Raw genomic sequence first — 25,336 nt, forward strand, 5'->3', positions numbered from 1 at the left:
TGAAGCTATGAGATAATGTATGATTTATTGAAAACAATATCAATAAATAAACATTACATTTGAGAGAGTAATCTGAATGCTAAAGGGTTAAAGTAAAAAATTTAGAATGACATTTTGCCTTGTTTTACTAATACTAATGATAAAATTATACTTTCTTAATTTTTAAGATACTCGAGTATTGTTATGGATTTTCTAATGCCATAAAATACATTTTTTAAAACCCACATTGTACCAAGGTACTCCTTGAGGTACCCTAATGCATAATAGCATTACTGCATTTGAGAACTAGTACTCTATATTTTGTGTTGCATCCCACAAATAATAGTCTGACATGGATTTAGTCAATGTTTCTTGGCTTCCTGTTCATTCGATAGATATCTAAAAGCTTCAGTGATTAGATACACTTCTTTAAAATGTGGAACTGTCTTGCAACAAAGGTTGATAAAAACCAAAGTTTGAGAAATTTTGCTAAAATTCCAATGTTTTATTCTTTCTTTTAAACATTACTTATATAAACAATACTGATACTTAATAACTTCCAATTTGGAGATCTTTTTAATTTGATTCATTAATATACAAAAGAAAATAAAGAAAACACATGAAAGCAACTATGTAATGTCGTTGTTTACTGAAATATAATTTCATTTTGATCATAATACAGTATGATCCCTTGTGTGGTATAAATGAATATAGTTAAAAAAAAGAGTTCTTTTGAAATAATTTCAATTTCATTCATAATAGTTTCTATTAACTGTTTTTTTTTTTTTTTAACCCATTTTAGCCATAAATTATTAACCAATTAAATGCTTTATTCAAACTGGTTAGGAATAACAATTACAAAAACAATTTGAATTGTTTACTGAAATGTTTTGCAATTTGAACACTTATAATTTTGTTTTTGTCAAATCCAAAACGTTTTTATTGATACTAATTAAGTTTTCATCAAATTCATTGAGACTAGTATTGTACATTCGAAAAAAGAACCATCTTAATTTTCAAAATAAGCTTCAGGTCATAGATCATTGACATTACATTAAATATATTACAGTTTGAATAGGATAATATCTCAGCTAATGATTTCTGCATATATAAATATCATGTTATGTTTTATATCTTTTGCTTTTTTTTTTTTTTGTGTGTGTTGATTTAAGATCATTTAGATCTTCAAGTATGATAAAGGAACATTTTATGCATTTCTAATTATGAATGAGGAACTAGGTGGGGGGCAGGATGAAAAGTCGTTGCCTTCATTTCAGTTATCTTTGATAGGTTATTCTTTAGTTTTCCTTAATTCTTTGTATAGTGATTTCCAAATTCATCAGAAACTGAGGAGGTTGGGTAAGGATTAGTGAACAGTGTATAATAAGATAGACCATATTTTGTGTATATATCCTTTACAATATATGTAACCATGAAAATGCAATCAAACTTGGGTATATGCTATACTTTTGATTGTAAATTTTTTGGTAAATTTTGCATAAAAATTAATCATGCCTAATTGATTCAATAAATACCCAGCCTAAATGATAGATTAATTAATGAACACATATTCACAGCATGTATCCTGATGATACATCCCTGTTCCATGCTGGTATAAGTTAGATAGTTTGATAAGATACAATAGGTCTATTCTCCAATTTTTTTTTTATTTATCTAGTTTCAGCTCACTAGCCATGGCCATGCTGGGGCACCGCCATTTGGTGTTGCTACATGATTTTACTTCACGAATGCTTTTTAGCAATTGCCATTTGGTGCATGAGAGAGTTCGATGCAGCTGCCCTCATCTGCACCTCCTGCCGTGAAGTTGGTTCATCTGGGATACCTGACAAGAAAAGATCCAGTTTCATTTTAAAGACATCTGCATCCACCCCATGCAGGTCTCTTAGGTTCTTCGGGAGGATATTGAAGAGCTGTGGGCCTCGGAAGCCCAGGCTATCACAGTATCTTGTCCTACATCTTGATGGCAAATTTGGAGTCCTTGGCACTATGCAGTGGCGCCCAGTTCTGGCATTTGTGTAACTCTCGATGCCAAAGTTTGGGACAATGTTTGTTTTAACATGGTTTCTACTGCTGGATGCCTGTCCTTGCAGAGTATACTGAGTGTTTTCTTTTTTTTATTTATTGTGGTGCTATCACTAATGAGGTTGGCATGCAGCTTGCAAGAAAAAGACTGAATGAGCTAGCTACAAGAGAGAGGGAAGTAGCTTTGTTCCTGCAGACGAGGGATTAAAAAGTATAAGAAGCCAGGCAACCGGTTGCTTGCTGTTGAGATTTTATCCCAATGTTAGATTACATATTTAGTAAAACAACTATTGATTATTTGGTTTTACTTGAGATTTAACATCTGCTTAGAGCTACAATAACTATGAGGCTAAAGGTTAACAAATGCCTGCTAAACCACAAATTTAAGCTATTACTGCAGTCCTGTTGTTTTCATTGGCATTGCTTGCTGTCGTATAGCTGACAGACAACAGGTTCCATTCTTACTTTGGAGTTTTATAATTATCAAAAGAATTTGGAAATGACTTTAAAAAATAAGGAATAACCAGTCATGATTGTTTTTAATATTTATATTGTTGGACACTCGCGGAGTGGTTGGCGTTAGGAAGGGCATCCAGCTGTAGAAACACTGCCAGATCAGACTGGAGCCTGGAGCAGCCCCTGGCTTCCCAGACCCCGGTTGAACCGTCCAACCCGTACTAGCGCGGAAAACGGATGTTAAACGATGATGATGATGATGAGCAACAATCTTTACAGTTAAATGTCTGTAAATGGGCCATCTCAAGCAATATGTAAATATCCAGATATGTGCAAATATTTATTTTACCATAAGGCATAAGAATTTATAAACTTTGAGGGAACAAGAGAATTCTGTTTTTGTTTTTGGTTGAAACAGTGGATCTCAAAGCAGATGATATTGCTCAAAGTAACAGCCTCTAAATATTGGGTCAAAAAGCCCTTTGGTTTGAACATCTGTGGATTTGTTTCATAGATACGGATTAGTATCCTATGGGTTGCCTTTGACTTTTTTGATCTAAAGGTGTTTTTAGCTCAATATTATACATTTATAGCTTTATCTGCTTCAAGGTCCACCCACTGTTCCCAAGAAGAATTTTGTGTATGTGTCTTTTACTTTCAGTCATTAGACTGCTGGCATGCTGGGGGCACCACCATGAATTTTTAGTCTAGTGAGTCAACTCCAGTACTGACTATTTTAAAGCCTGGTACTTATTATATCAGTTACTTTTACTGAACTGCTGAGTTATGGAGGGTGTAACCACCAACACAGGTTGTCAAACAGTAGTGGGGGACACACACTATGTATGTATGTATGTATGTATGTATGCATGTATATATATATATATTATATATATATATATATATATATACATACATACACACACACACACACAATGGGCTTCTTTCAATTTACACCTACTTCCACTTACAAAGTTTTGATTGGCCTAAGGCTACAGTAGAAGACACTTGCTCAAGGTGCTATATAGTGGGACTGAACCTGGAACAATGTGGTTGGAAATCAGACTTCTTTTCACGCAGCTACACCTGTGCATATATATATATGAATGTCAGTACCTTGTATCTGGAAATTTCATCTCCAAGTTATAGGCTTGGACAAGGATTTTTTAAAGAAGACTAGCAGTTACCTATGTATGCAAGTCTCTTTTCTCCATACCTACAACATCAAAGAGAAAGGCAAACCTGATACTACTTGGCATTAGTGTTATTGCAGGTATTACTGAAAGAACACATAGCCTGTATGAATACAATAAAGCATCTCATCCAACACTCTTACTGTTCCACCAATCTGTAACCCTGGACTAGGTATTTTATTTTTTTTATCAACCCTTAAAGGATAAAAGGCAAAGTTGATTTCACTGAAATTTGATCTCAGAGCTTAGAGTGTTGGAATAAATACAAATTATTTTATCTGGTGCTCTAAAAATTCTGCCAATCTATCTCCATTTGTTCAGTTAACATCTGTTTTTCCATGCTAGCACATGAACAGGGGCTTCATCTGAAGCAGGATTTTATGGCTGAACCTTCTGCTAGTCACCAACGCTTTCTTGCTTTTCAAGTAAAAGACTTCACAGCTTTTTGAAGTTGTAGAACAAATGGGACATAATGTCAATAAGGAATGTAAATTACATTCACTGTTTTTTTCTCAAGCAAAGCTGTTGGATGTAAATTCCCCCCACCACACACATGCACACATATGACAGGCTTCCTACAGTTTCTGTCTGTCAAATTCACTTGCAAACGTTGGTTGCTGCAAAGTGAATTCTTTAACTACATAGCCATACCTGTGTATGCACATACATACACACATGCTTTTGTGTATTGTTTTAAAAATAGGGGATCTTTAAGCCAGTTGTCTTTTCTACAGCTATCTATTGTAAAAAAGCAAAAATATTAATACTAGTAATTCTTTCTACAAGGCCTGAAATTTGTAGGGAGGGAGCTATTCCATTACATCAACCCCATTGCTCAGCTGGTACTTATTTTATCAATCCCCAAAAAGATGGAAGGCAAAGTTGACTTCAGTGGAATTTGAACTCGGAATGAAATGATGTACAAAATGCCACTAATCATTTTATCCAGCATGCTAACAATTTTGTCACCTCACCACCTTAATGATAACGATGATATTAATTATAATTCTACTATAGGCACAAGGCCTGAAATTTTAAAGGGAGAGAGCTAGTCAATTACTATGACCCAGTGCTTGATTAATCATTAAGCAAAATAAGCATGTGCTTAGGGCATCAGGGAAAGTGGTGGTGGGGGACACCACATAAATGGTAATTGGTTTATGGTACAAAAAATCACTTTGAATTTGCTAGAATGATATTCGGGATGCCTTATCTCTACTAAGTATAGAAGCAGATGAGTTACGTGAGATTAATTTTAAGGAGCTGATCAGAGGCTGCAATTTTAAAAAATGTGGGAGAAAGCTTTTTGAATATAAATAAAGTGGAACATTATTTTCCATCTTACTGTTAGTTTTGTTTCATTTTGAAAACTAAAAATTTATATTATGTTTTATTATTGTTTATATTTTGAATTCCATATATATGGGGGCACCAATATCTTCCAAGCTCATAGGGCCTCAATGGGTCTTAACCCAACTCTGCTATGACCCCTAGTGCTCGATTGGTACCTATTTTATCAACTCCAAAAGGATAAAAAGGCTAAGATGACCTACCACGGCAGAATTTGAACCCATAGCATAAAGATGCATGAAATGCTTCTTAGAATTCTGCCAACTCTCCACCTGCCCATCCAACCACTCCTGAGCACCCATAGCAGAACCTTCCACTATCCCTCATGTTCCTACCCACACACTCTCTATATCCTCACCGATCTACCATACCCACCTTCCAGGCACTCCCTCGGCACCCCATGCTGCAGTCACTTCTTCCCCATCTTTAAACATCTCCCCTCACATTCTTATAGAACATTCCCCTCTATCCCCTCTGTATCACTTATACTCCCCCTCCCCCACTGTTCCTCCATCAACCCCCTTGGAGCCTGGTGCAGCCATCTGGTTCGCCAGTACTCAGTCAAATCGTCCAACCCATGCCAGCATGGTAAGCGGATGTTAAACGACGATGTTAATGATATCTTTCCTTTCCTACTGGGGTAGCCATGTATCTCCTCTATAGTTAAACCTTTCAACTGGCACATCTTCTCCTCCATCAGTTCTACTTCCTCTCCCAGTTCAGAGGTCTTTATCTTGTAAATTTCTTGGTGGCCTCACAGATTTTAGTGCCACATAACAAGCACCCAGTACACTCTGTAAAATGGTTGAGATTAGGAAGCCTTAGAAACCACACCAAAGAAGGCAATGGAACCTGGTACAGCTTGCCTAGCTCTTGTCAAACTATCCAACTCGTGCTTACATGGAAGATGTAAATGTTAAATGATGATGATGATGATGATTGAGTAAAAATATTATATTCAGTTAAGTCTCTGAAAATCTTTTCGATTTATTTAAAATATTCTCTTGAATATCAGGCATTTAAATTGCAACATGACAAAAATTTAAGATGGAAAATATGAATAAATAAGTTTTTTCACAGATTTGGTGCTCTATGATATTATCATCATCATCATTGTTAACTACATGTGTCTTGCAATTCTTGTACATGTTTAATGCATTGATGCTTATCAGCAAGAGGCAGTCCAGTTCTGCAGTAATAGCATAGCTAATTTGAAGCTTGTTACTTGGTTACAGAAACTGAAAAAAAGGAAAAACACAGATAATTTCATTTACATATGAATAGCATTGCATAACTGAAATCCCATAGTCTGATATCGATTTCATTTATGTTTTTGTTATCGTTATTAACTTTGGATCTGACATTTAGTTACATATCTTCATGCTCTGGGTTCAAATCTTACCTAGTCTTGATTTTTGCCTCTTATTCCTCTCTAGTTCTTAACCCTTTCATTACTAGCCCGGCTGAAACCGGCTCTGGTTCTGAGTACAAATGTCTTGTTTTCGTAAGTTTTGGATTAAAATCTTCCACCAAACCCGAGTCACAATTTACATTTCTAACACTAGCTGAATGATAACTAAGTTATTTTACTAAATTTTTTGTTATATTTAAAGCAATTGAAAGAAACACAGATCATCTCAAAATAAATACAGTAACGAAAGGGTTAAAATATATACACTGATATGTTTAAGTTCATTTAGGGAATTTCACTTCTTCCATTAACATTATTACTAAGCTGGGGAGAATCATTAGCATGCCAGATAAAATGCTTTGCCATGTTTCTACCAGCTCTTGACATTCAAATACCACCAAAGTCAACTTTGCCATTCATGCAGGGTAAGAATAAGTACAAGTGAAGTACTGAGCTGGATGTAATCAATCAACCCCTGTCCATAAACCATAAGAAAGTGGCAAAATAGCAGAACTGTTAGCATGCCAGGCAAAATTTTTAGTGGCATTTCATCTGTCTTTACGTTCGGAGCTCAAATTCCACTGATCATTTTTGCATTTTAGAATCTATAAAATAAGTACCAGTCATGTACTAGGGTTGGTGTAATCAACTCACCGTCACCTTCAAAAACTGCAGGCCCTGTACCAAAATTTGAAGCTATTATTTATTATTATTATCAAGGCAGCAAGATGGGGAGAATCATAAGCATGCCAGGCAAAATGGTTTGCAGTATTTCTTCTGACTCATTACTTTCTTCGCTCAAATCTTGCTTGGATCAGCTTTGTCTTTCAAGGTCGATAAAATAAGTATCACTTCGGCACTGGGATTGATATAAAAGTACCATTCAAATTCTGGATCCTATGGTATCACCTAATCCACTTCCCTTCAAAATTGCCAACCTTGTATCTAAATTAGATATAATTAAGAATTTGCTATAGCAGAAGCATCAGTGTTTTTCAGCTGTTTCAACACTTTACATTCCAAGTTCTAATTCTGCTCATGCTGACTTGTCCGTCCACCTGAAATATATGTATAACTAACCCACCAAAAAGTTGGCCTTATGTTTAATTAAAATAATTTATTTGTATTGTTTAAGATGGGTCTGTCTGACATATTCCTCTTGTTAATTCTCTACAAAGCTTCTTTATTTTTTTTCGTCAGCCAATGTCTACAGCAAAAAAAAAAACTGTAGACAGTGAAGTGGGGTAAATATTTAAACAGAATGAACTGTACTAAAGGTACCCAAAATCTAGCCATCATGTAAAGCATACTATGCAAATTAGGTGTATTATATGACAATTATAATTGGTGATTTTTTTTTTTTTTTGCAGTGTGGTATGTCATTTAATGACTGACATTTAATGAAGTTATCAATTGTATATCAATGTTTGTTTATTTTCCTTTGTGTCCCATTGTTAGATTAAAGTACAAGGTTCCAATGATGAAATGCTTCACACTGCGTGTGAACTATTCCTTGGCAAAAATGAAAATGAGATCGAGAAGGTTGCAAAAGAGACACTTGAAGGTCACCAGCGTGCCATAATGGGAAACATGACTGTTGAGGTTGGTAAACATTTTACAGCAAAATTCAATATTTGCATACATGTTCACATTTAGAAATACTAGTCTACTTAGACACTGAGATGCAGGGACAAAAGCGTACTTGGATAAGTGTGGAGCTTATTAAGCTACTCTGAATTATTTTCTATGCTGACAATTTTATCTGGTTTCTATGGATATATTGATCAGTTATCAAGAAGTCGAGATATTAAAGTATGAAGTATGTAAACATACACGCATCAGCAGCCTTATGAGCAAGAATATTATTTGTGTTTTATATTGCAATTGATGGACAATAGTATTGGTTACATTTGTCAAAAATGTAGTGAACCTGTGATTAGCCAATAGATCAATCACTGGCTCACTACCTTTTTGTGGAAAATAGCAATGGAATTGTCTAACTCAGCAGAATGAATCACACATCTGACTGCACTTGGTTTTCAATTACCTTACCAATGTTTTTGCCTTTCTCTAACACATACACATACATAAGGCTAGCTTCTGCATATTTTCCTTCTACTAAATTCTATCGAGGCATTGGCCACTCTCAAGGCTCTGGCAAAAAGGCACTCCCACAGGATTCTACACAGGACAAAATCCAGGTTGTGAAATGGCCTTATATATACATATCATACCCATGTCCAGCTTTACTACTCTTACTTTAGAAATAAAGGTTTTCTGTTTGTATCGAGTTTGGTACTAAATATGTGCCAAGAATAAAATATTTGATAAAAGCAAAATGGCAATTTTGAGAAGGACCGAGAGAGCAATGTGCAGTGTAAAATTATTGGATAAAAGGAGGGATGAAGACTTGATGGGGATGCTGGGGTTGAAGGAATTGGTGGAACAGCTGGCAAGGGCAAATGGAATGCAGTGGTAGGTACATGTGTTGAGGAGGGATGAGGATCATGTTCTGAGGTGAGTGCTTAAGTTTAAAGTTGAATGAACTGCAAAAGTGAGGTCGACCAAAGAAAACGTGGAGGAGGAGATTGGGAGGGTTGGCTTGAAGAGAGAAGATGCCAAAAACTGGGTGAGGTGGTATGAGAGCAGTTGCTGTAAGAGTGAGGTAGATCCGGTCACCCCTGTTAATGGGAACAAACCTGGATTTAAAATATTGGAAATGCAATGAAAATATTTCCCATTTAATGATTAGGTGGTTAAAAGTTACCTAATAGACAGACGTATTTATAAGGTATTTAGATGTTTTAAGTTCATGCATTTTTTGCTTATACAGGCAATCTTGAGGTAAGGCTTTTGATTTTACTTCAGTATAAAATGAGATTGATAAGTCTTAGGTGGTTTTTTTATAAACCATAATTGAAAATGTAGTAGTTAAATGTTCAAACTGGAAAGAAAACATAATTGCTGAAAGTAAAAGTGAAAATCGAACTAAAAAGAAATAAAAAAAACTAATATTTGAAGCATTGACATTGTTTTATATTCCAATCTTTTCCATGCTTGCATGGGTCAGATGGAATCCATTGATGCAGACCATCTATGGCTGGATGTCTTTCCTGCCACCAACCTTCACCTGTTTCCAAGGAAACCGAAAACTAACAACTCTGCTTGATTAATGGTGATGCTTGTTTATGACCATCATGAAATGTAAAGACAATGGCACATGCATGTGCACACACACACACTTATATGATGGGCTTCTTTCAGTTTCTTTCTACCAAATTCAGTCACAGAGCTTAGGTTGGCTTGGAGCTATAGTAATAGATACTTGCCCAAGATGCCATTCAGTAGGATTGAACACAAAACCATATAGGCACAGGAGTGGCTGTGTGGTAAGTAGCTTGCTAACCAGCCACATGGTTCCGGGTTCAGTCCCACTGCGTGGCATCTTGGGCAAGTATCTTCTGCTACAGCCCCGGGCCGACCAATGCCTTGTGAGTGGATTTGGTAGACGGAAACTGAAAGAAGCCTGTCGTATATATATATATATAATATATATATATATATATATGTATGTGTTTGCGTGTCTGTGTTTGTCTTCCTAGCATTGCTTGACAACCGATGCTGGTGTGTTTATGTCCCCGTTACTTAGCGGTTCGGCAAAAAGAGACCGATAGAATAAGTACTGGGCTTACAAAAGAATAAGTCCCGGGGTCGAGTTGCTCGATTGAAGGCGGTGCTCCAGCATGGCCGCAGTCAAATGACTGAAACAAGTGAAAGAGTAAAAGAGTTGTGAAACAAACTTAACCGCACAGCCAAAATGAAGAACTTGATTGTTTTTAGCGGATTTTAAGTTCAGTTTTGTTTCATGTAAAATTTGTAATGTTAAACTGGAGGTGGAAGAAAATTGTAACTGTCATTTTTGATTTGTTAATTTATGTAAGTGAACAGATATATTGTGGCAATTTTATTTAATGCAGCCTGTTGAGGAAGATTGAGAGAAAAAAATAGATAGAAGCACCATTTTTATCTTTTGATAATCGAAAGTTTGTATCATGGGATGTTTATTTCTTCTATGTTATCATAATAGTTACCATGGTAATGTAAAATAAAAAAAAAAATAAATAAAAAAAAAAGCAGCTTTGAGTATCTGTAAGGAACACAATGATTACGGATAGCTTGGCTTTTGCAGCAACTCTCTCGCTCTCTCGTTGTCTGCCTTCATTGTTATTGCAGGTTACTATAGAAATTCAGCAGCTAGCTGTACACAAGTTATAATCTCTTAGGTTCTCTATATGCAGCAGCGCTGCTGATAGTAGGAAGAGGAGGAGGACTGAAAATCGCTTCCATCAGCCCCCCCCCTCCCTGTAAGCCTGCCTAGTAAATAAGCAGCAGCAGCAGTGTACTAGTTAGTAGTCTAGGTCATTTGATCTAGCTAGCCACAATTCTTCTGAATCAATAGATGCCTGTAAAAAGTGCTTGCAGTTTCGCCTATAAATGTGAATGAATATTTATGATGCTTGACAATTCTAATTTCTGCTTATTTCCTCGACCCTCGTCTCTTAGCAACATTCAAGGCATTTTTCTGCAATTCCTCATTAATTCCTTGTTAATGCTTCTATAATTACATTCTGTACGTACATGGGTGTGTACACAAGACTTGCTTTTTAAAATTCTTCGGTCCATGGGATGTTGCAATGTTGGATATCTTATTCCAAGTATACAGCACTGATGATGTATAAGCATCATCCTCCCACTTCTAATCCCTTACATACTCAAAGATCTATGTCTAAGAAACCAATAATAAGAGGAACATTGACTCTGACTCTCTCTCTCTCTCTCTCCCCCTCACTCACTCACTCACTCTCTCCCTCTCAATCTGACATGCTACTGTCAAAACACAGGTCATAAGTAATTTTTGAATGTCTATTCACGCTTAATTTAGTTTGTTGGAATTATGAAGGCACCAAATAAACTGGCAAATTCTGAGTTAAGTCCTATCAGGTTTAGCTTCAGCTTATACATCTCCAGGCTGGTTGTTTTAGTTGTTTAACTTCATCAGACTAGACTCCGTGGACTCATGACCAAAGCTGCTTTCATGATCATCCCATCTTTTTGTCTATCGGGGCCCACATTATCCAATGTATTTTTTTTTAAGACAGTAGAATGTCAGTTGAGGGAGATTTGGCTATTATTTCTACCAAGTCTAATGATCTTGTAGAGAGGCGCAGGAGTGGCTGTGTGGTAAGTGGCTTGCTAACCAACCACATGGTTCCGGGTTCAGTCCCACTGCGTGGCACCTTGGGCAAGTGTCTTCTGCTATAGCCCCGGGCCGACCAATGCCTTGTGAGTGGATTTGGTAGACGGTAACTGAAAGAAGCCTGTCGTATGTGTGTGTATATATATATATATATATATATATATATATATGTGTGTGTATGTCTGTGTGTCTGTGTTTGTCCCCCTAGCATTGCTTGACAACCGATGCTGGTGTGTTTACATCCCCGTTACTTAGCAGTTCAGCAAAAGAGACCGATAGAATAAGTACTGGGCTTACAAAAGAATAAGTCCTGGGGTCAAGTTGCTCGATTAAAGGCGGTGCTCCAGCATGTCCGCAGTCAAATGACTGAAACAAGTATAAGAGTAAAAAGAGAGAGAGAGAGTTACTCATTAATTCACTCATTCCTCCAGAGCTGATGAAATACCAGTTATATAATCTAGTCTACTCAATTATTTCCGTATTGTACAAAAAACAAAAATTATCCTCATGGTTTGTCAGAAGGAATCAATACTTTGATCTGTTATGTTTGTTTCTCATTTCAGGAAATCTATAAGGATCGCAAGAAGTTTTCCAAAGCTGTGTTTGAAGTTGCCTCTTCGGATTTAGTCAATATGGGGATCTATGTTGTTAGCTATACATTAAAGGACATTAGAGATGATGAGGTAAGCCTATCTGATGATAGACATCTCTGTCTGTAATATATGATAATTGAACATCAATATTTTATTTGTGTTTTCATTTATGATTCATAACATTAATGTCCTCTGGGAAATTTTATTGTTTTTGTTTTTCTTTTAGGTAGTAACATGTCTACAGCATCCATCAGCATTTTCTGCATCTGAATTCGTCTGCTGTTTGCCAATTATAACACATTCAATTACTATTGCCTAAAGATGTAGTTTTTGCAATAGTTTTAAGTGAATGAGTCAAATTAACATTGTTGACTTTGTTAGAGCTTAAATGTCACAATGGTAAAAAAAAAATTCTATACTGTAAGATACATCCATTGGAATCTATTAGTAGTTGTTAAGCTTTTGTAAATTGATGGTTTTTAGTCTCATAATTATTACCGTTTAATTTATGCTTGCTTTTCTATGCCAGTGTGGTTTGGCTGAGCTATTATCCAGATCAATTCTTGTTTGGAATTACTACTTCTAGATTGGAAGCGTATATCTCACTTGCTTAAGTTACATTTCTAACATCCTCGCTTCTTGGTCACCCTCAACAACTGAGCATTCGGTTCAAAATTTGCTACGGTTGACATGTTGGGGAAAGATGGTGATAAAAGAAATGAGATGATTGAAGAGAAAATAGTGAGAGAAAATGATAGCTAGCAATGAAGACAAGTGAAAGTAAATGAGAGAGAGAGAAAGGGATGTCAATTGAGAGATATAAGAGATGAATAGAGAAGAATAATGGCTAGAAATAAAAATGGATTCTTGTAATTATAGAATTGATTGAATGCAGATCCAATGTGTTGCCATTTCCTATTACACAAACAGTGAAATGAGAGAAAGAGATATTGATGGAAGCGAGCGACGAATGGGAATGATAGAGTATTGAAGAGAGAAGAGAAGAGTGATTGTAGCAAAAATGGTTAGTGTCAAGGAGACTGACATATGAACATTAAAGACCCAAAAATAGATTCTGTACATCCCAACTTGCATTATTTTGACAATATTCATTTTGCCATCTTTCCATGGATTGAACAGATCTACTCCAGCACAGTGCGTCACCATTTCTCATGATCCATTGCCATCTTCTTTATAAAACTCAGTCTCTTGAAATTTCCCCCCCCCCCGCACGTCTCCACATATCTTCTTTGGTCTCTCCCTTCTACAGGTTCCATCCACCTAGAAGGGTTCAAGCAGTGGTTTGAGTGCTGGTGTCACATAAAAGGCACTGGTAATGGTGCCACGCAAAAAGCACCCAGTAAACTCTAATGTGGTTGGCATTAGGAAGGGCATCTAGCTGTAGAAACCGAACCAAAACAGATTATGGAATCTGGTGCGATCCCTGACCTTGCCAGTTCCTGTTAAGCCATCTAACCCATGCCAGCATGGAAAACATATTAAGTGGCTGTGTGGTAAGTAGCTTGCTTACCAGCCACATGCTTCCGGGTTCAGTCCCACTGCGTAGCACCTTGGGCATGTGACTTCTACTGTAGCCTCGGGCCGACTATAGCCTTTTCCGTCCAACCCATGCCAGCGTGGAAAACGGACTTAAACGATGATGATGATGGACTCACATCCTCTATACGTATCCCATACCTGTGCCAGTGCTGGATTCTCTCTTGCACACCAACATTACACATCCAACAGAGCATGTTTCATTCATTTCTTTCCAGCTTTCACAAATTCTTCACATTCAAAGCCCATATCTCATTACTATGTGATATAACACTTCACACCCAAGCATCATATAATTTGCCCTTCGTTCGAAAAGAGAAATCTTTCATTGACATCAGAGGTAATAGTTCACTGAACTTTTTCATCCACTTCTTACTCTAGAGGCTATGGTTTAAGAACACCCAGCCCCACTATTAATTAGATGTGAATAATGCTTGACCTGGTGAAAGAAGGCAATGCTAGACAGACTGGCTTGAAAGGTACCCTTGAGTCAGTGATAGTCTGTTGCAATTTCATCACCTGATACCTCTTGTTTAGTTTAATATTTGTTGCAGAGGATGGTCCTGAACCTAAAGTACATGGATCAAACCCTGACAAATTAAGCTCCACTGTAAACAGATACTACATTATTGGTATTTCGTCCTGAAATTACCTTCAAGAATGAGAAATTGAAAGATTTATGGTAGCTGGAAACTTATATATACTTATGTATTCATATTGATTTTTAATCGAAATCAATCAAAGATCAGTGGAAATTGTAGTTGTGATACCAGTGCCGGTGGCACGTAATAAGCACCATCCAAACATGGCCATTGCCAGTGCCCTCTCAACTGGCTTCCATGCTGGTGGCATTTAAAAAGCACCAACCAATCGTGGCCGTTGCCAGCCTCGCCTGACACCTGTGCCGGTGGCACGTAAAAAGCACCCACTACACTCACGGAGTAGTTGGCATTAGGAAGTGCATCCAGCTGTAGAAACACTGCCAGATCAGACTGGAGCCTGGTGCAGCCTCCATGGCTTCCCAGACCCCGGTCGAACCGTCCAACCCATGCCAGCATGGAAAACGGACATTAAACGATGATGATGATGATGTATATATCGTCATCATTTTACATCTATTTTTCTGTGCTTTCATTAATTTGATGGGTCTTCTTCTGTACAGTGGTTCACTACCTGCTGCAATCCTTTGTCACCTCTTTTTCATGAGGTTCAACCTCCTCAGGTTATTTTTCACTAATTCTTCCTGTGCTTTCCTTGGTGCATAGTTGGAGTAGTTGCTGCTGCATTCAGTCTGGTGTTGTGGGTTCATTGTTAACATGGGGGGGGAAAAGTATGTTACCAGGCTACCTGAAACAATCCAGCATGCTATGGGAACATCAGCTGCTTGGCATCTGCGAAGAGTGATCTTGTTGGAAGATACTGTAATCAGAGGGCGGTGAGCTGGCAAGATCGTTAGCACGCCGGGCGAAATGTTTAGCGGTATTTTGTCTGCCGTTACGTTCTGAGTTTGAATTCCGCCGAGGTCGACTTTGCCTTTCATCCTTTCGGGGTCGATTAAATAAGTACCAGTTACGCACTGGGGTCGATATAATCGACTTAATCTGTTTGTCTGTCCTTGTTTGTCCCCTCTGTGTTTAGCCCCTTGTGGGTAGTAAAGAAAGAGATACTGTAATCATGATCGCTAGTCAATATCTGATGAAGAGTCTCTCATAGTACAAGCTGTATGTCCAAAACAAATGAACGTGTGTGTGTGTGATCATTTAACATCCATCTTCCTTGTTGGTATAGGTTTCACAGGATCCTGTGAGCTAGAAAACTGCATCAAGCTCCTGTGTCTGTTTTGGCATGGCTTCTATCATTGGTTGCCCTTCTTAGAAATCATGCCAAAACAACATTGGTGTTCAATGTAGTCCTCCATATGTGTGTGTCATTATCTGTAGCACAATCTCATCCTTTATGGCTGTTCTTTATCACCTTCTTGGTGAAATTCGACCTCTTGAGGTCATGTTTCACCACTACCTCCCTTTCTTTGTTATGCACCACGTCTACACCAGCTCAGTTATATCTTTAGCACACATCTGATTGCTTTTACACTTATCTTTTCTCTCAGCTCGTCTCTTTACTCTTTACTCTTTTACTTGTTTCAGTCGTTTGACTGCAGCCATGCTGGAGCACCGCCTTTAGTCGAGCAAATCGACCCCGGGACTTATTCTTTGTAAGCCCAGTACTTATTCTATCGGTCTCTTTTGCCGAACTGCTAAGTGACGGTTGTCAAGCAATGCTAGGGGGACAAACACAGACACACAAACATATACACACACACTTATATATATATATATACATATATACGACAGGCTTCTTTCAGTTTCCGTCTACCAAATCCACTCACAAGACATTGGTCGGCCCGGGGCTATAGCAGAAGACACTTGCCCAAGGTGCCACGCAGTGGGAGTGAACCCGAAACCATGTGGTTGGTTAGCAAGCTACTTACCACACAGCCACTCCTGCGCCTGTGTCCCATCATTTATAAATACCAACATTATACATACATCTAGTGGAGTCTGCCCAGCTCACCTGTGTGCAGCCTTTGCACACCCTCCACGTTCAATACCAATGTTTCACTACCATGCATTATTGTACATTGTACAATAATCACTTGGTCCAAGTGAGAATCCTTTTGGAACACACTCCTCCACTGTTAATTTAGTGATCTGCATTAACAGAATCTATCAAATAATTACAGGGAGGCTGTTATGTATTTGAGAGAATTATTTTATAGAGACTTCTACTACTAATTTCATCAGCTGCATATGAAGTCCTTTTTCTATCACCCTGCCTATGATCTTTAATTGCTCATTCAACTGTACAGCTGCTGGATTCAATTGCTAATCACTCGGTGGGGTAGGGGGTCTATTTTGTGTAGTCTTTTGCATTCCTACTGTACTCATTTTACAACCCCTCAACATTTCCATTCCTTCACTATTGATATAATGTATATTTATCAGCTGTAGATGACTGAGAAAGCAATGTTTCAAGAAAAAGAAATTACTCTCTTGTAGTATTCAGTCCAAGTTACAGGTCTTTACACCATAGTGAGTTTAATAGGAATCAATAAAGTATGTATCAAAGTACTGTGGTTGATATAATTGATAAAAAAACCTTTTAAGATAGTATCCAAAAAATACATACTTCATGCACCAACACACTTTGGAAGGTCACAAAAAAAGATTGCTTGATATTCAGTAAAACATGTAGTTTAAAGAACTGCTGATCACTATTATATAATGGTTAATAACTCTTGAGCAATAGAAGAGGTGTGGCCCAAATTCTTGTCAATTATTATGACATAATTTGTTTTATATTGTGTCTGTGTAATTATATTAAATCAATTAATATTTATTTATATTTCAAGTATTATATATGAGACAGAACAACAGAAAACCGTAGTGACTCATAAACCCTAGTTTCAGCTACAGAATTTTGCGTGAACTCTTAACCCTTTAGTGTTTAAACTGGCTATATCCGGCCCAAATATTCTACTCATTTTATGCTCAAACTGGCCAGAACCAGTATCTCACACCTACCCTGCAATGTCATTCTAAAAATAAACAACTACATCTTTCAAATGTTGAAGCTACAAGATAATACCAGATTAATTTTTTAAAATGTAAATGAATAAAGATTACTTTTGACATATTAATTTGAACGCTAAAGGATTAAATGTTTCAAAATTGGCTACTAACTCAGCTTTTCATCCTTTGCTTATTGATAAATTAGAAACTAGGCATTATTTGTGTCAATGTACATTAACTGTATCCCTTTTCTACAAAGACACTGCCTTGTACTTAAGGAAAAAAAATCAGCACATACATATGATAACTTACTTATACACAGAATGCAATATTTAGCTTCAGAATATAAATTACATTAATTTTAGGAAAATAAAAATAAGAAATAAGTGGAAATTTTACTGGTGAGTGTGTTACATTATAAGGCACAAAAAGAAAATCACTCTCCCCAGACACAACAGAATATGCTTCAACACACGAACTCATATAAAGAATCTTGCAAACCAAATCCAAAAACGAAAATACATTAAGTAAATGAGAAATAGATTTTCTCCTGGTTAAGATGCTAGTTTAAGATATATGTTATACATTTATCTCAAACTTGTGTGTTGCTATATAGTTTCCTTATGCTAAGACATATAAGCTTTTTTAGTTGTTGCAATAAATTGCAAGTCAAACCACATTACGCATTCAGTTATTTTATTCTCCCTCTTTGTTCTCATCCTATGTGTGCATATGCATGTGTGTGCATACATACTCATGTATATTACTATTAGGATATCATTTTTCATAAAACTGTTCTGTGCATGACAACAGTTCATGTGTTTCTTCTGCTATAGTTATTTTCTACACTAAGTAATTTCTTTTTAATGATATTCTCAATTGATTTTATTGCACATAGTTGTGACAAAAATATCTGTACTCACTATTGTTAAACTATATATATACACACACACACACACACATACATATATATATATATATATATATATATATATATATATATATATATATATATATATATATTGTTCATGTGTAATCAAATGAGTAAAAGACTGAGAATATATTCATACAATCTTTTTGAAACTTGTAATTTTATGAAAATTTTCAAGAATAATGGACATGTTTCTTTTTTATTTTTTTACCTTGAATGTTTTATATTATATATATATATATATATTTCACTTAGTCATAGCGATACTGATAACCTGGTGTTAGACCTCAATATATATCTGTTTCAGAATAAAGCATTATCCAAGTATAGAGTATAATATGAAATTAAGCAGACAACAAAGGAACGGGAAATTATTCAATGAAAGAGTGACAAAAGAATAGGGGCTACATGTTCACCTTTATTAGCTTATAACTGTTTCTGCTACAAGGGCTGAGTACTTGTACTTGTACAGCATCTTCACACTTCTGCCCATGTTTTCTTTGATCTTCCTCTTCCAGAGTTTCCTTCCACTTTTCATCCTGGCACCTCTTTACTCATTTGCTATCCTTTATGATCATCACATGTCCACACATCCCAGTTTTCATTCTTTGCACACTATTGCTGATCTTTCTTATACCTTGTTTCTCTCAGCTCATTTGTCCCATGTCATTCATGTGTGCTAACATTATGCATCCATTGGAGCAAGCCTGCTTTATTTCTCTCCAACTTTTGCACATCCCCTACATTCGGTGCCCATCTCTCACTACTTTGCAATGTCACACTTCGTACACAAGCATCTTACAATCTCACTAGAGATGACAACACAACAAACTGAGATGCTGTGTTGGAAAGGATTCATCCAACCCACATAGGCATGGGAAAGGGGATAATGATACTTTGAGATCAACCCCAACATCTGGGAAATGCCAGCACAGGACTGTCCTGCCTGGTAAAGCTACACCAACTGAAGTGCCACTTCCTACGAACAGAACAGGATTGTAGGAGCACAAAGTAAACATGAATTGTGCAAGTCCAGAGCCAACTCCTTGCCTTCAGTTCCAGCAGGCCACCAGTGCCCAACCTGCTGCAGAGCCTTCCAAGCCTGCATCAGACTGACTGACCAGTCACAGCCAAACACACCATGACCCATCTTCTCATCAACAACAATGGACAAACATTCATTAAACATGATATTCAAGTTAGATGTTTTCCTTTTGTATCTTTTCTTAAGACTCTTATGTTAAGTTAAGGACAATGGATTTAGAAATGCTATTGTTCCTAACTAAACATAAAGGACTAATAAGAAAGAATGAGAAATCCTTAATAAGAAAAATTTCTAATTTGAACAGTCATGTCTTTGATATAACATACATAACAGCTATGACTGTGGTTGAGAAATTTGCTTCCCAATCAACTGGTTTTGAGTTCAGTCCCAACACGTGTCTACTTGTAAATGTTTAAATCATTTCAGCTTTTAAGCTGCGGTCAAGCTGGGGCACCACCATAAAAAGGAAAATAGCCAACCATTTTCCTGTAATTATTGTAAAAATCTGTAAACGACTTCAGTAAATGAATTCTAATTTTATTTATGTAAAGGTGGCACGTAAAAAGCACCCACTACACTGACGGAGTGGTTGGCGTTAGGAAGGGCATCAGGCTGTAGAAATACTGCCAGATCAGACTGGAGCCTGGTGCAGCCTTCTGGCTTCCCAGATCCCCGGTCAAACCGTCCAACCCATGCTAGCATGGAGAACAGACGTTAAACAATGATGATGATATCACCCAGATATCATTGGTTACATAAAATGTGATAGTGTGGAATTATGTATACTACACAAATACACAATTGAAATGCCCATTGTAAACCTCTTTGCTGGCTGACTAGTCATTCAATATCTATTTCGAAGGGTTCTGATACCACAACTTCCCTATATATTTTCAAGCTTTGAGGTAGCTTAAGAAACTGTTTTCATAACATATAGTCATGTTCTTTTACTGTTTCAGAAATCTTTAGCATAGCTGAAATTCTTTGTGACAAGTTATTAATTTATTTCACTCTCCCTCTCTCTCTTTCCCTCGCCCTCTCTTTTTCTCTCCTTCCTTCCTCCCCACAAACCATTTTCTCACTTTCCAAAATAACAAAGAAATCCATATTTGCTTTAACATGTGCTGACAAAAATATACTTACTAAATTGAAAGATCACATCAATAGCACTGACAATAAATATACACACCCATATGTGTGTGTCTGTGTATTTTATTGCTACTCTCCTAATTGTTTTTTAAATCTTTTAAACATTTTTTCTTGACAGGGTTACCTTAAGGCACTGGGCTTAAAACGTACTGCTGAAGTCAAAAGGGATGCCAGAATTGGTGAGGCTGAAGCTAAAAGAGATGCTGGAATACGAGTGAGTTTTTCCATTTCTTTTTTTTTTTTTTTTAGTATATATATATATATATATATGTATGTATGTATATGTCTTTTTGGTTTCAATTTCTTACAAAATTAGTCCTATATTTATAGCAATCCAAAGAAGTTTGAGGCTATTTTCGTAGACTCAAAATTTTTAAAAGTGGTAGGCTTGGTATTTTTTTGTTGTGAGACAGTCAATCTGCTAATTATATGCATTCTGTATTGCCTATGTAAGATCAGCCACCTACAACTCATCTTTTGCCTTCCCCCCTTTTTTTTTTACTTTTGTTGTTGTTGCTGCTATTGTTTACCCCCAGGTCAACCTATTCAACCACACTTCCACCATGACTACCCTGTTTTCCTTCATAGTGCATCAAGAAATACTTCAGCACCCAAGTGTGTGATTAAAAAAAAATGGTTGAATGTGAATGTAGGAAATGAGCTACGATGATGGAATGGTCTAAAAAGAGTCTAATTGAAGCCAAGAAAGGAACTTCTATGTAGTCTACTGGCTCATTTTGGCTCAGATTCCTTAACCCTTTAGCATTTAAACCGGCCATATCCGGCCAAAAGTATTCTGCCTGTTTTATGGTCAAACTGACCAGATCTGGTCTCTCACACCAACCCTACAATATCGTTTTAAAAATTAACAGCTACCTCATCAAAATCTCATAGCTACTAGATAATGCATGATTAACTCAAAACAATGTGGATAAAAAAGGATTAACTTTGGCAGAATAATGCAAACACTAAAGGGTTAAACCTCCTGTCATCATCAAATTTAATTTCTAATGTCTCAATTCAGGACATAAAATTTGTTGTAAATGATGAAATGGTCTTAAATTAAAATGCTAATTGAATCATTCGTATTTATTGGCATTTGGAAGGACATCCAGCCATAGAAACTATGCTAAATCCAACTGGAACTTGGTACAGCTCTCCAGCTTACCAATTCCAGTCAAACCATCTAATCCATGCCAGCATGGAAAGCAGATGCTAGATGATGATTTAGATAACTCCTTGACATCAGTCTATTCAGGGCTGGCTGGAGCTATTCAGTAAACCCTACAGAAAAATGATTGCTTTTAAGTGCCTTGTTAAAACTACATCTAAAACTGGCTGCTGTGTAACATGAATGAATGTTCGTCCTTCGGTTTCGAAGATGACCATTGACATCAATTGTGTAATTGCTGCTGTGAGACGGAGGTGGCTGGTGAGGCCAATCCGGGCAGAAGCCCCTCACAGGTGGGGTAGAAGTGGGTAGGGGCTGTGCTATTGGTGCAGGTGGCTCTGGCTTTCCGCATCTGGCGTTTCTGTTCTGCTGACTGAATCCGTTCTCCTCGGCTGTCTTTGCTCCTGTGGTGATTACGCTGTGCCAGGATGAGCGGTTGGCAGCAAGTGTCTCCCAAGTCTCTGTGCCGATGGAGAAGTCTTTGAGAGAGACTTTGAGACTGTCCTTGAAGCGCTTCTTCTGCCCTCCGACTTTGCGTTTGCCCTGGCTGAGTTCACCGTAGAAGAGCTGTTTTGGAATGCGTAACATATGGATATAGTGTCTCCTGTTTTGATTGTTTGTGATGAAGTAGATGTTCAGAATAATAGTGTAATTGATGTTAAACAATACTTTCACCATTGTTTATTTTGAGGTGATTAATTTTAAATGAAAAGACCTTCCTGCTATCTTGGATTATAAGCAATTACATTCCCCATCAAATGAAATATTTCCATGTAATAATCCTAATGTTGGTGGCAGTTATTCTTTGGCTGCCAGATCTACCCTGATAGGGCAGTGAATACTAGAATTGGTTGAGCATCAGAAAAATAACTTGTGGTATTCAGTTATACTTATGTTTTGAGTTCAAATCCAACCCAAGTCAGCTTTTCCAAAGTTGATAAAATAAGTTACAGTCAAGTTCTCAGAGTGGAGGTCAATATAATTAACTAAACCAGTGATTCCATAACTTATTTTGGTGAGGGACATTTATCTAATTCTCCAAAATCTTATAACTAGTACCTCTGTACATATTTTACAAACAACTCCTCGCTTTGCTAATTATAAATAAGACCTTAAATGAAACAAAATTGTTTTAGGGAATTTATTTACATAAAACAGAGTTCACATTTTTATATACATAAGGATATACACATTGTACTTTTAATCTGATGTTGTTTCAATACAGTCAATGTATTGTATATTGATTTCTATATAGACAAAAAGTTCCAACCTAGCTTACTATAGCAGAAACACCAATGTCTACCAGCTCACTAATGTCATTCTGTGTGAGCTAATCTTTTTTAAACAATCTCTAAAGGAGAAATTTCTCTGAGACAAAATCCTACCTCTAGCACTGTTCCACATTTGTATATACATAAGGATATAGACATCATTATAATAATCTATTTTGAAAATGATGAATCTCATTTTTGTTTTTATAAAGATACATGTTATCTCAAGAAACCCCAACATTTTTTCATGGAATCCACTTTGGAAATCACACTATGCTAAACCCTTGAGATGGTGTCCCAGTAGTCATAATCCAGTGACTGAAACTCAAAACAAACTCTCTTTTCTTTGACTATATTATCCAGTATACACTTAATCTTTCCCCACTATCCGTAATTTATAAAATTTTTAAAAAGTATTTTTGCTCTACTTCAACACATTCCATAATTATTTTTCGATGAATGTTTTTACAGGAAGCCAAAGCTGAAGAACAAAAGATGGCTGCTCGTTATGCCAATGATATTGAAATTTCCAAAGCTCAGAGAGATTTTGAATTGAAGAAAGCCGCGTACGATCAAGAAGTAAACTCTAAGAAAGCTATGTCCGATATGGCTTACGATCTTCAAGTAAGTGTCTTTTTCCCACTCAATGTTATGGGTTTGTTGCTCATCAGATATTACTGAGTTGTGCTAGTTTAAATTTACATATGTATCTCACAGATGTTATTGAAAACAATAGTAAGAAAATCTTTTGACTAAGAACAAACAATTCTATTTCATAACGACTTGTAAGAGAAATTTTTTCATGAAATCCAATCACATGATCTATGAATGACTTCTATTTAATCATGTACTGAGGTACTAAATTAGTCTCAGGATCAATTATGAACTAAGTAAAGAGCTTTTGCAAAGCTCCACTTTCAGCTATCGTCTCTTCACATCCATCTTTGAGGAAATAATCTTTAGAAATCAGGTCTGAATGAATATGGAAATTTGTTACAGATAACATAAAAGAACTTCAGACTAAAGAAAAGTGGGTTAGAACTTGTACAAGATGGGTAGGCTGAAAACATGAAGCTAAACATAGTCAAAATAAAGACACAAATTGATATCACAAAACATGTTAATGGAGTTAATGAAGTGACCTTGATTAATATTCAGGGGAGAAGTTAGTGAGGACTTAGTGTACTGTAGTGAGTGTAAACATCAAATATATAAAATACAATCAAATTTTTAACAGATTGACCAGAAAAAAAAACTTCGGGCATACTACTGTAACTAACAAGAAGTAGTTTTGATGGCTTACAGGAAGTAGAGATTTTTGTTAACTAGTTAAAATATTTCATGAAGCATTTGAAGTAGTTGTAGCAGGGATTTTGGAAGATTGCCTTTTAAGTTACTTGGCAACGAAATTTACTTTGCAACAGCAGGCATTTTAGTTGTATATGAAAAGTGTAATGTAGTATTATTGCTGTAAATGCAAGAAAACCTGCAGAACAAATTGAAAACAAATAAGAATGTGCTCAGTGTAACCAGTTTATATACACACACACACATACACACTTACCATTATATTTCACTTGAAACCTTGTAAGTCAACACCTACCCAAATAGCATAAGCAGATCAGGAATTACAGAGGGTTGATATTCTGGGAAGGAAGAACTAGGAGTAGTGATTAGTGCAGGACCTGGTAGGTTAGACACAAGGATGATGAAAGGTGGAAAGGTGTGTGTGTGTGTGTGTGTAAGGAATACTGGAGTGAAGGTGGCATGAACCTAGCTGGCTCTGAGGAGCAGAAGCCATTATAGTAGCAGTAGAAAAGGTAGTGAGAAAAGGCAGCAGATTCAATAGCCAGTGGCTAGAGCATGTCTGAGTGAATTTATGCCAAGCTGTCGGGCATCCCTCCTTTGGATGTGGAGTAGGATGCCTGTATATGCAGCAATGGTTGAAGTATTTTCTGGCTCTAAAGAGCAGTCACTGGAATGTAGTTCAAGTAATATTATGGATGTTTTTTTTTTCTTTTTGCAAGAAAAGATCCATACTGATGGTGATATTCAACACACACAGACCATCACCCTCATCATTTAACATTCATATTCCAAGCTGGCATGGAATATATGGACAAATGTTCGATAAGTGTATTGCACTGGTGCCACATGAAAATCACTGGTGATAGTGCCACATAAAAAGCACCCACTACACTCTTTAATGTGGTTGGTATTAGGAAGGGCATCCAGCTGTAGAAACGAAGTCAAAAAACAGACTATGGAACCTAGTGCAGCCCTTGGTTTGCCAGTTCCTGTCAAGCCATCTAACCCATGCCAGCATGGAAAACAGACATCAAATGATGATAATGTGTC

The 25,336-nt window shown here is 36.7% G+C and overlaps 1 protein-coding gene across 7 annotated transcripts in view; it reads left to right on the forward strand.

Moving 5' to 3' along the window:
* The window catches only part of LOC115215792 (flotillin-1), a 103,757-nt gene that overhangs the window by 68,986 nt on the left and 9,435 nt on the right, over window positions 1-25,336 (forward strand). For all 7 annotated transcript variants that reach the window (XM_029785099.2, XM_029785113.2, XM_029785093.2 and 4 more), the window contains 4 exons: window positions 7,891-8,034; window positions 12,253-12,372; window positions 20,655-20,750; window positions 23,450-23,602. In XM_029785099.2, the coding sequence (XP_029640959.1) occupies window positions 7,891-8,034; window positions 12,253-12,372; window positions 20,655-20,750; window positions 23,450-23,602 (513 nt within the window). The remainder of the gene's footprint in view (window positions 1-7,890; window positions 8,035-12,252; window positions 12,373-20,654; window positions 20,751-23,449; window positions 23,603-25,336) is intronic.

This window comes from Octopus sinensis, linkage group LG1, assembly GCF_006345805.1.
Source record: "Octopus sinensis linkage group LG1, ASM634580v1, whole genome shotgun sequence".
Classification (NCBI taxonomy): Eukaryota; Metazoa; Mollusca; class Cephalopoda; order Octopoda; family Octopodidae; genus Octopus; species Octopus sinensis.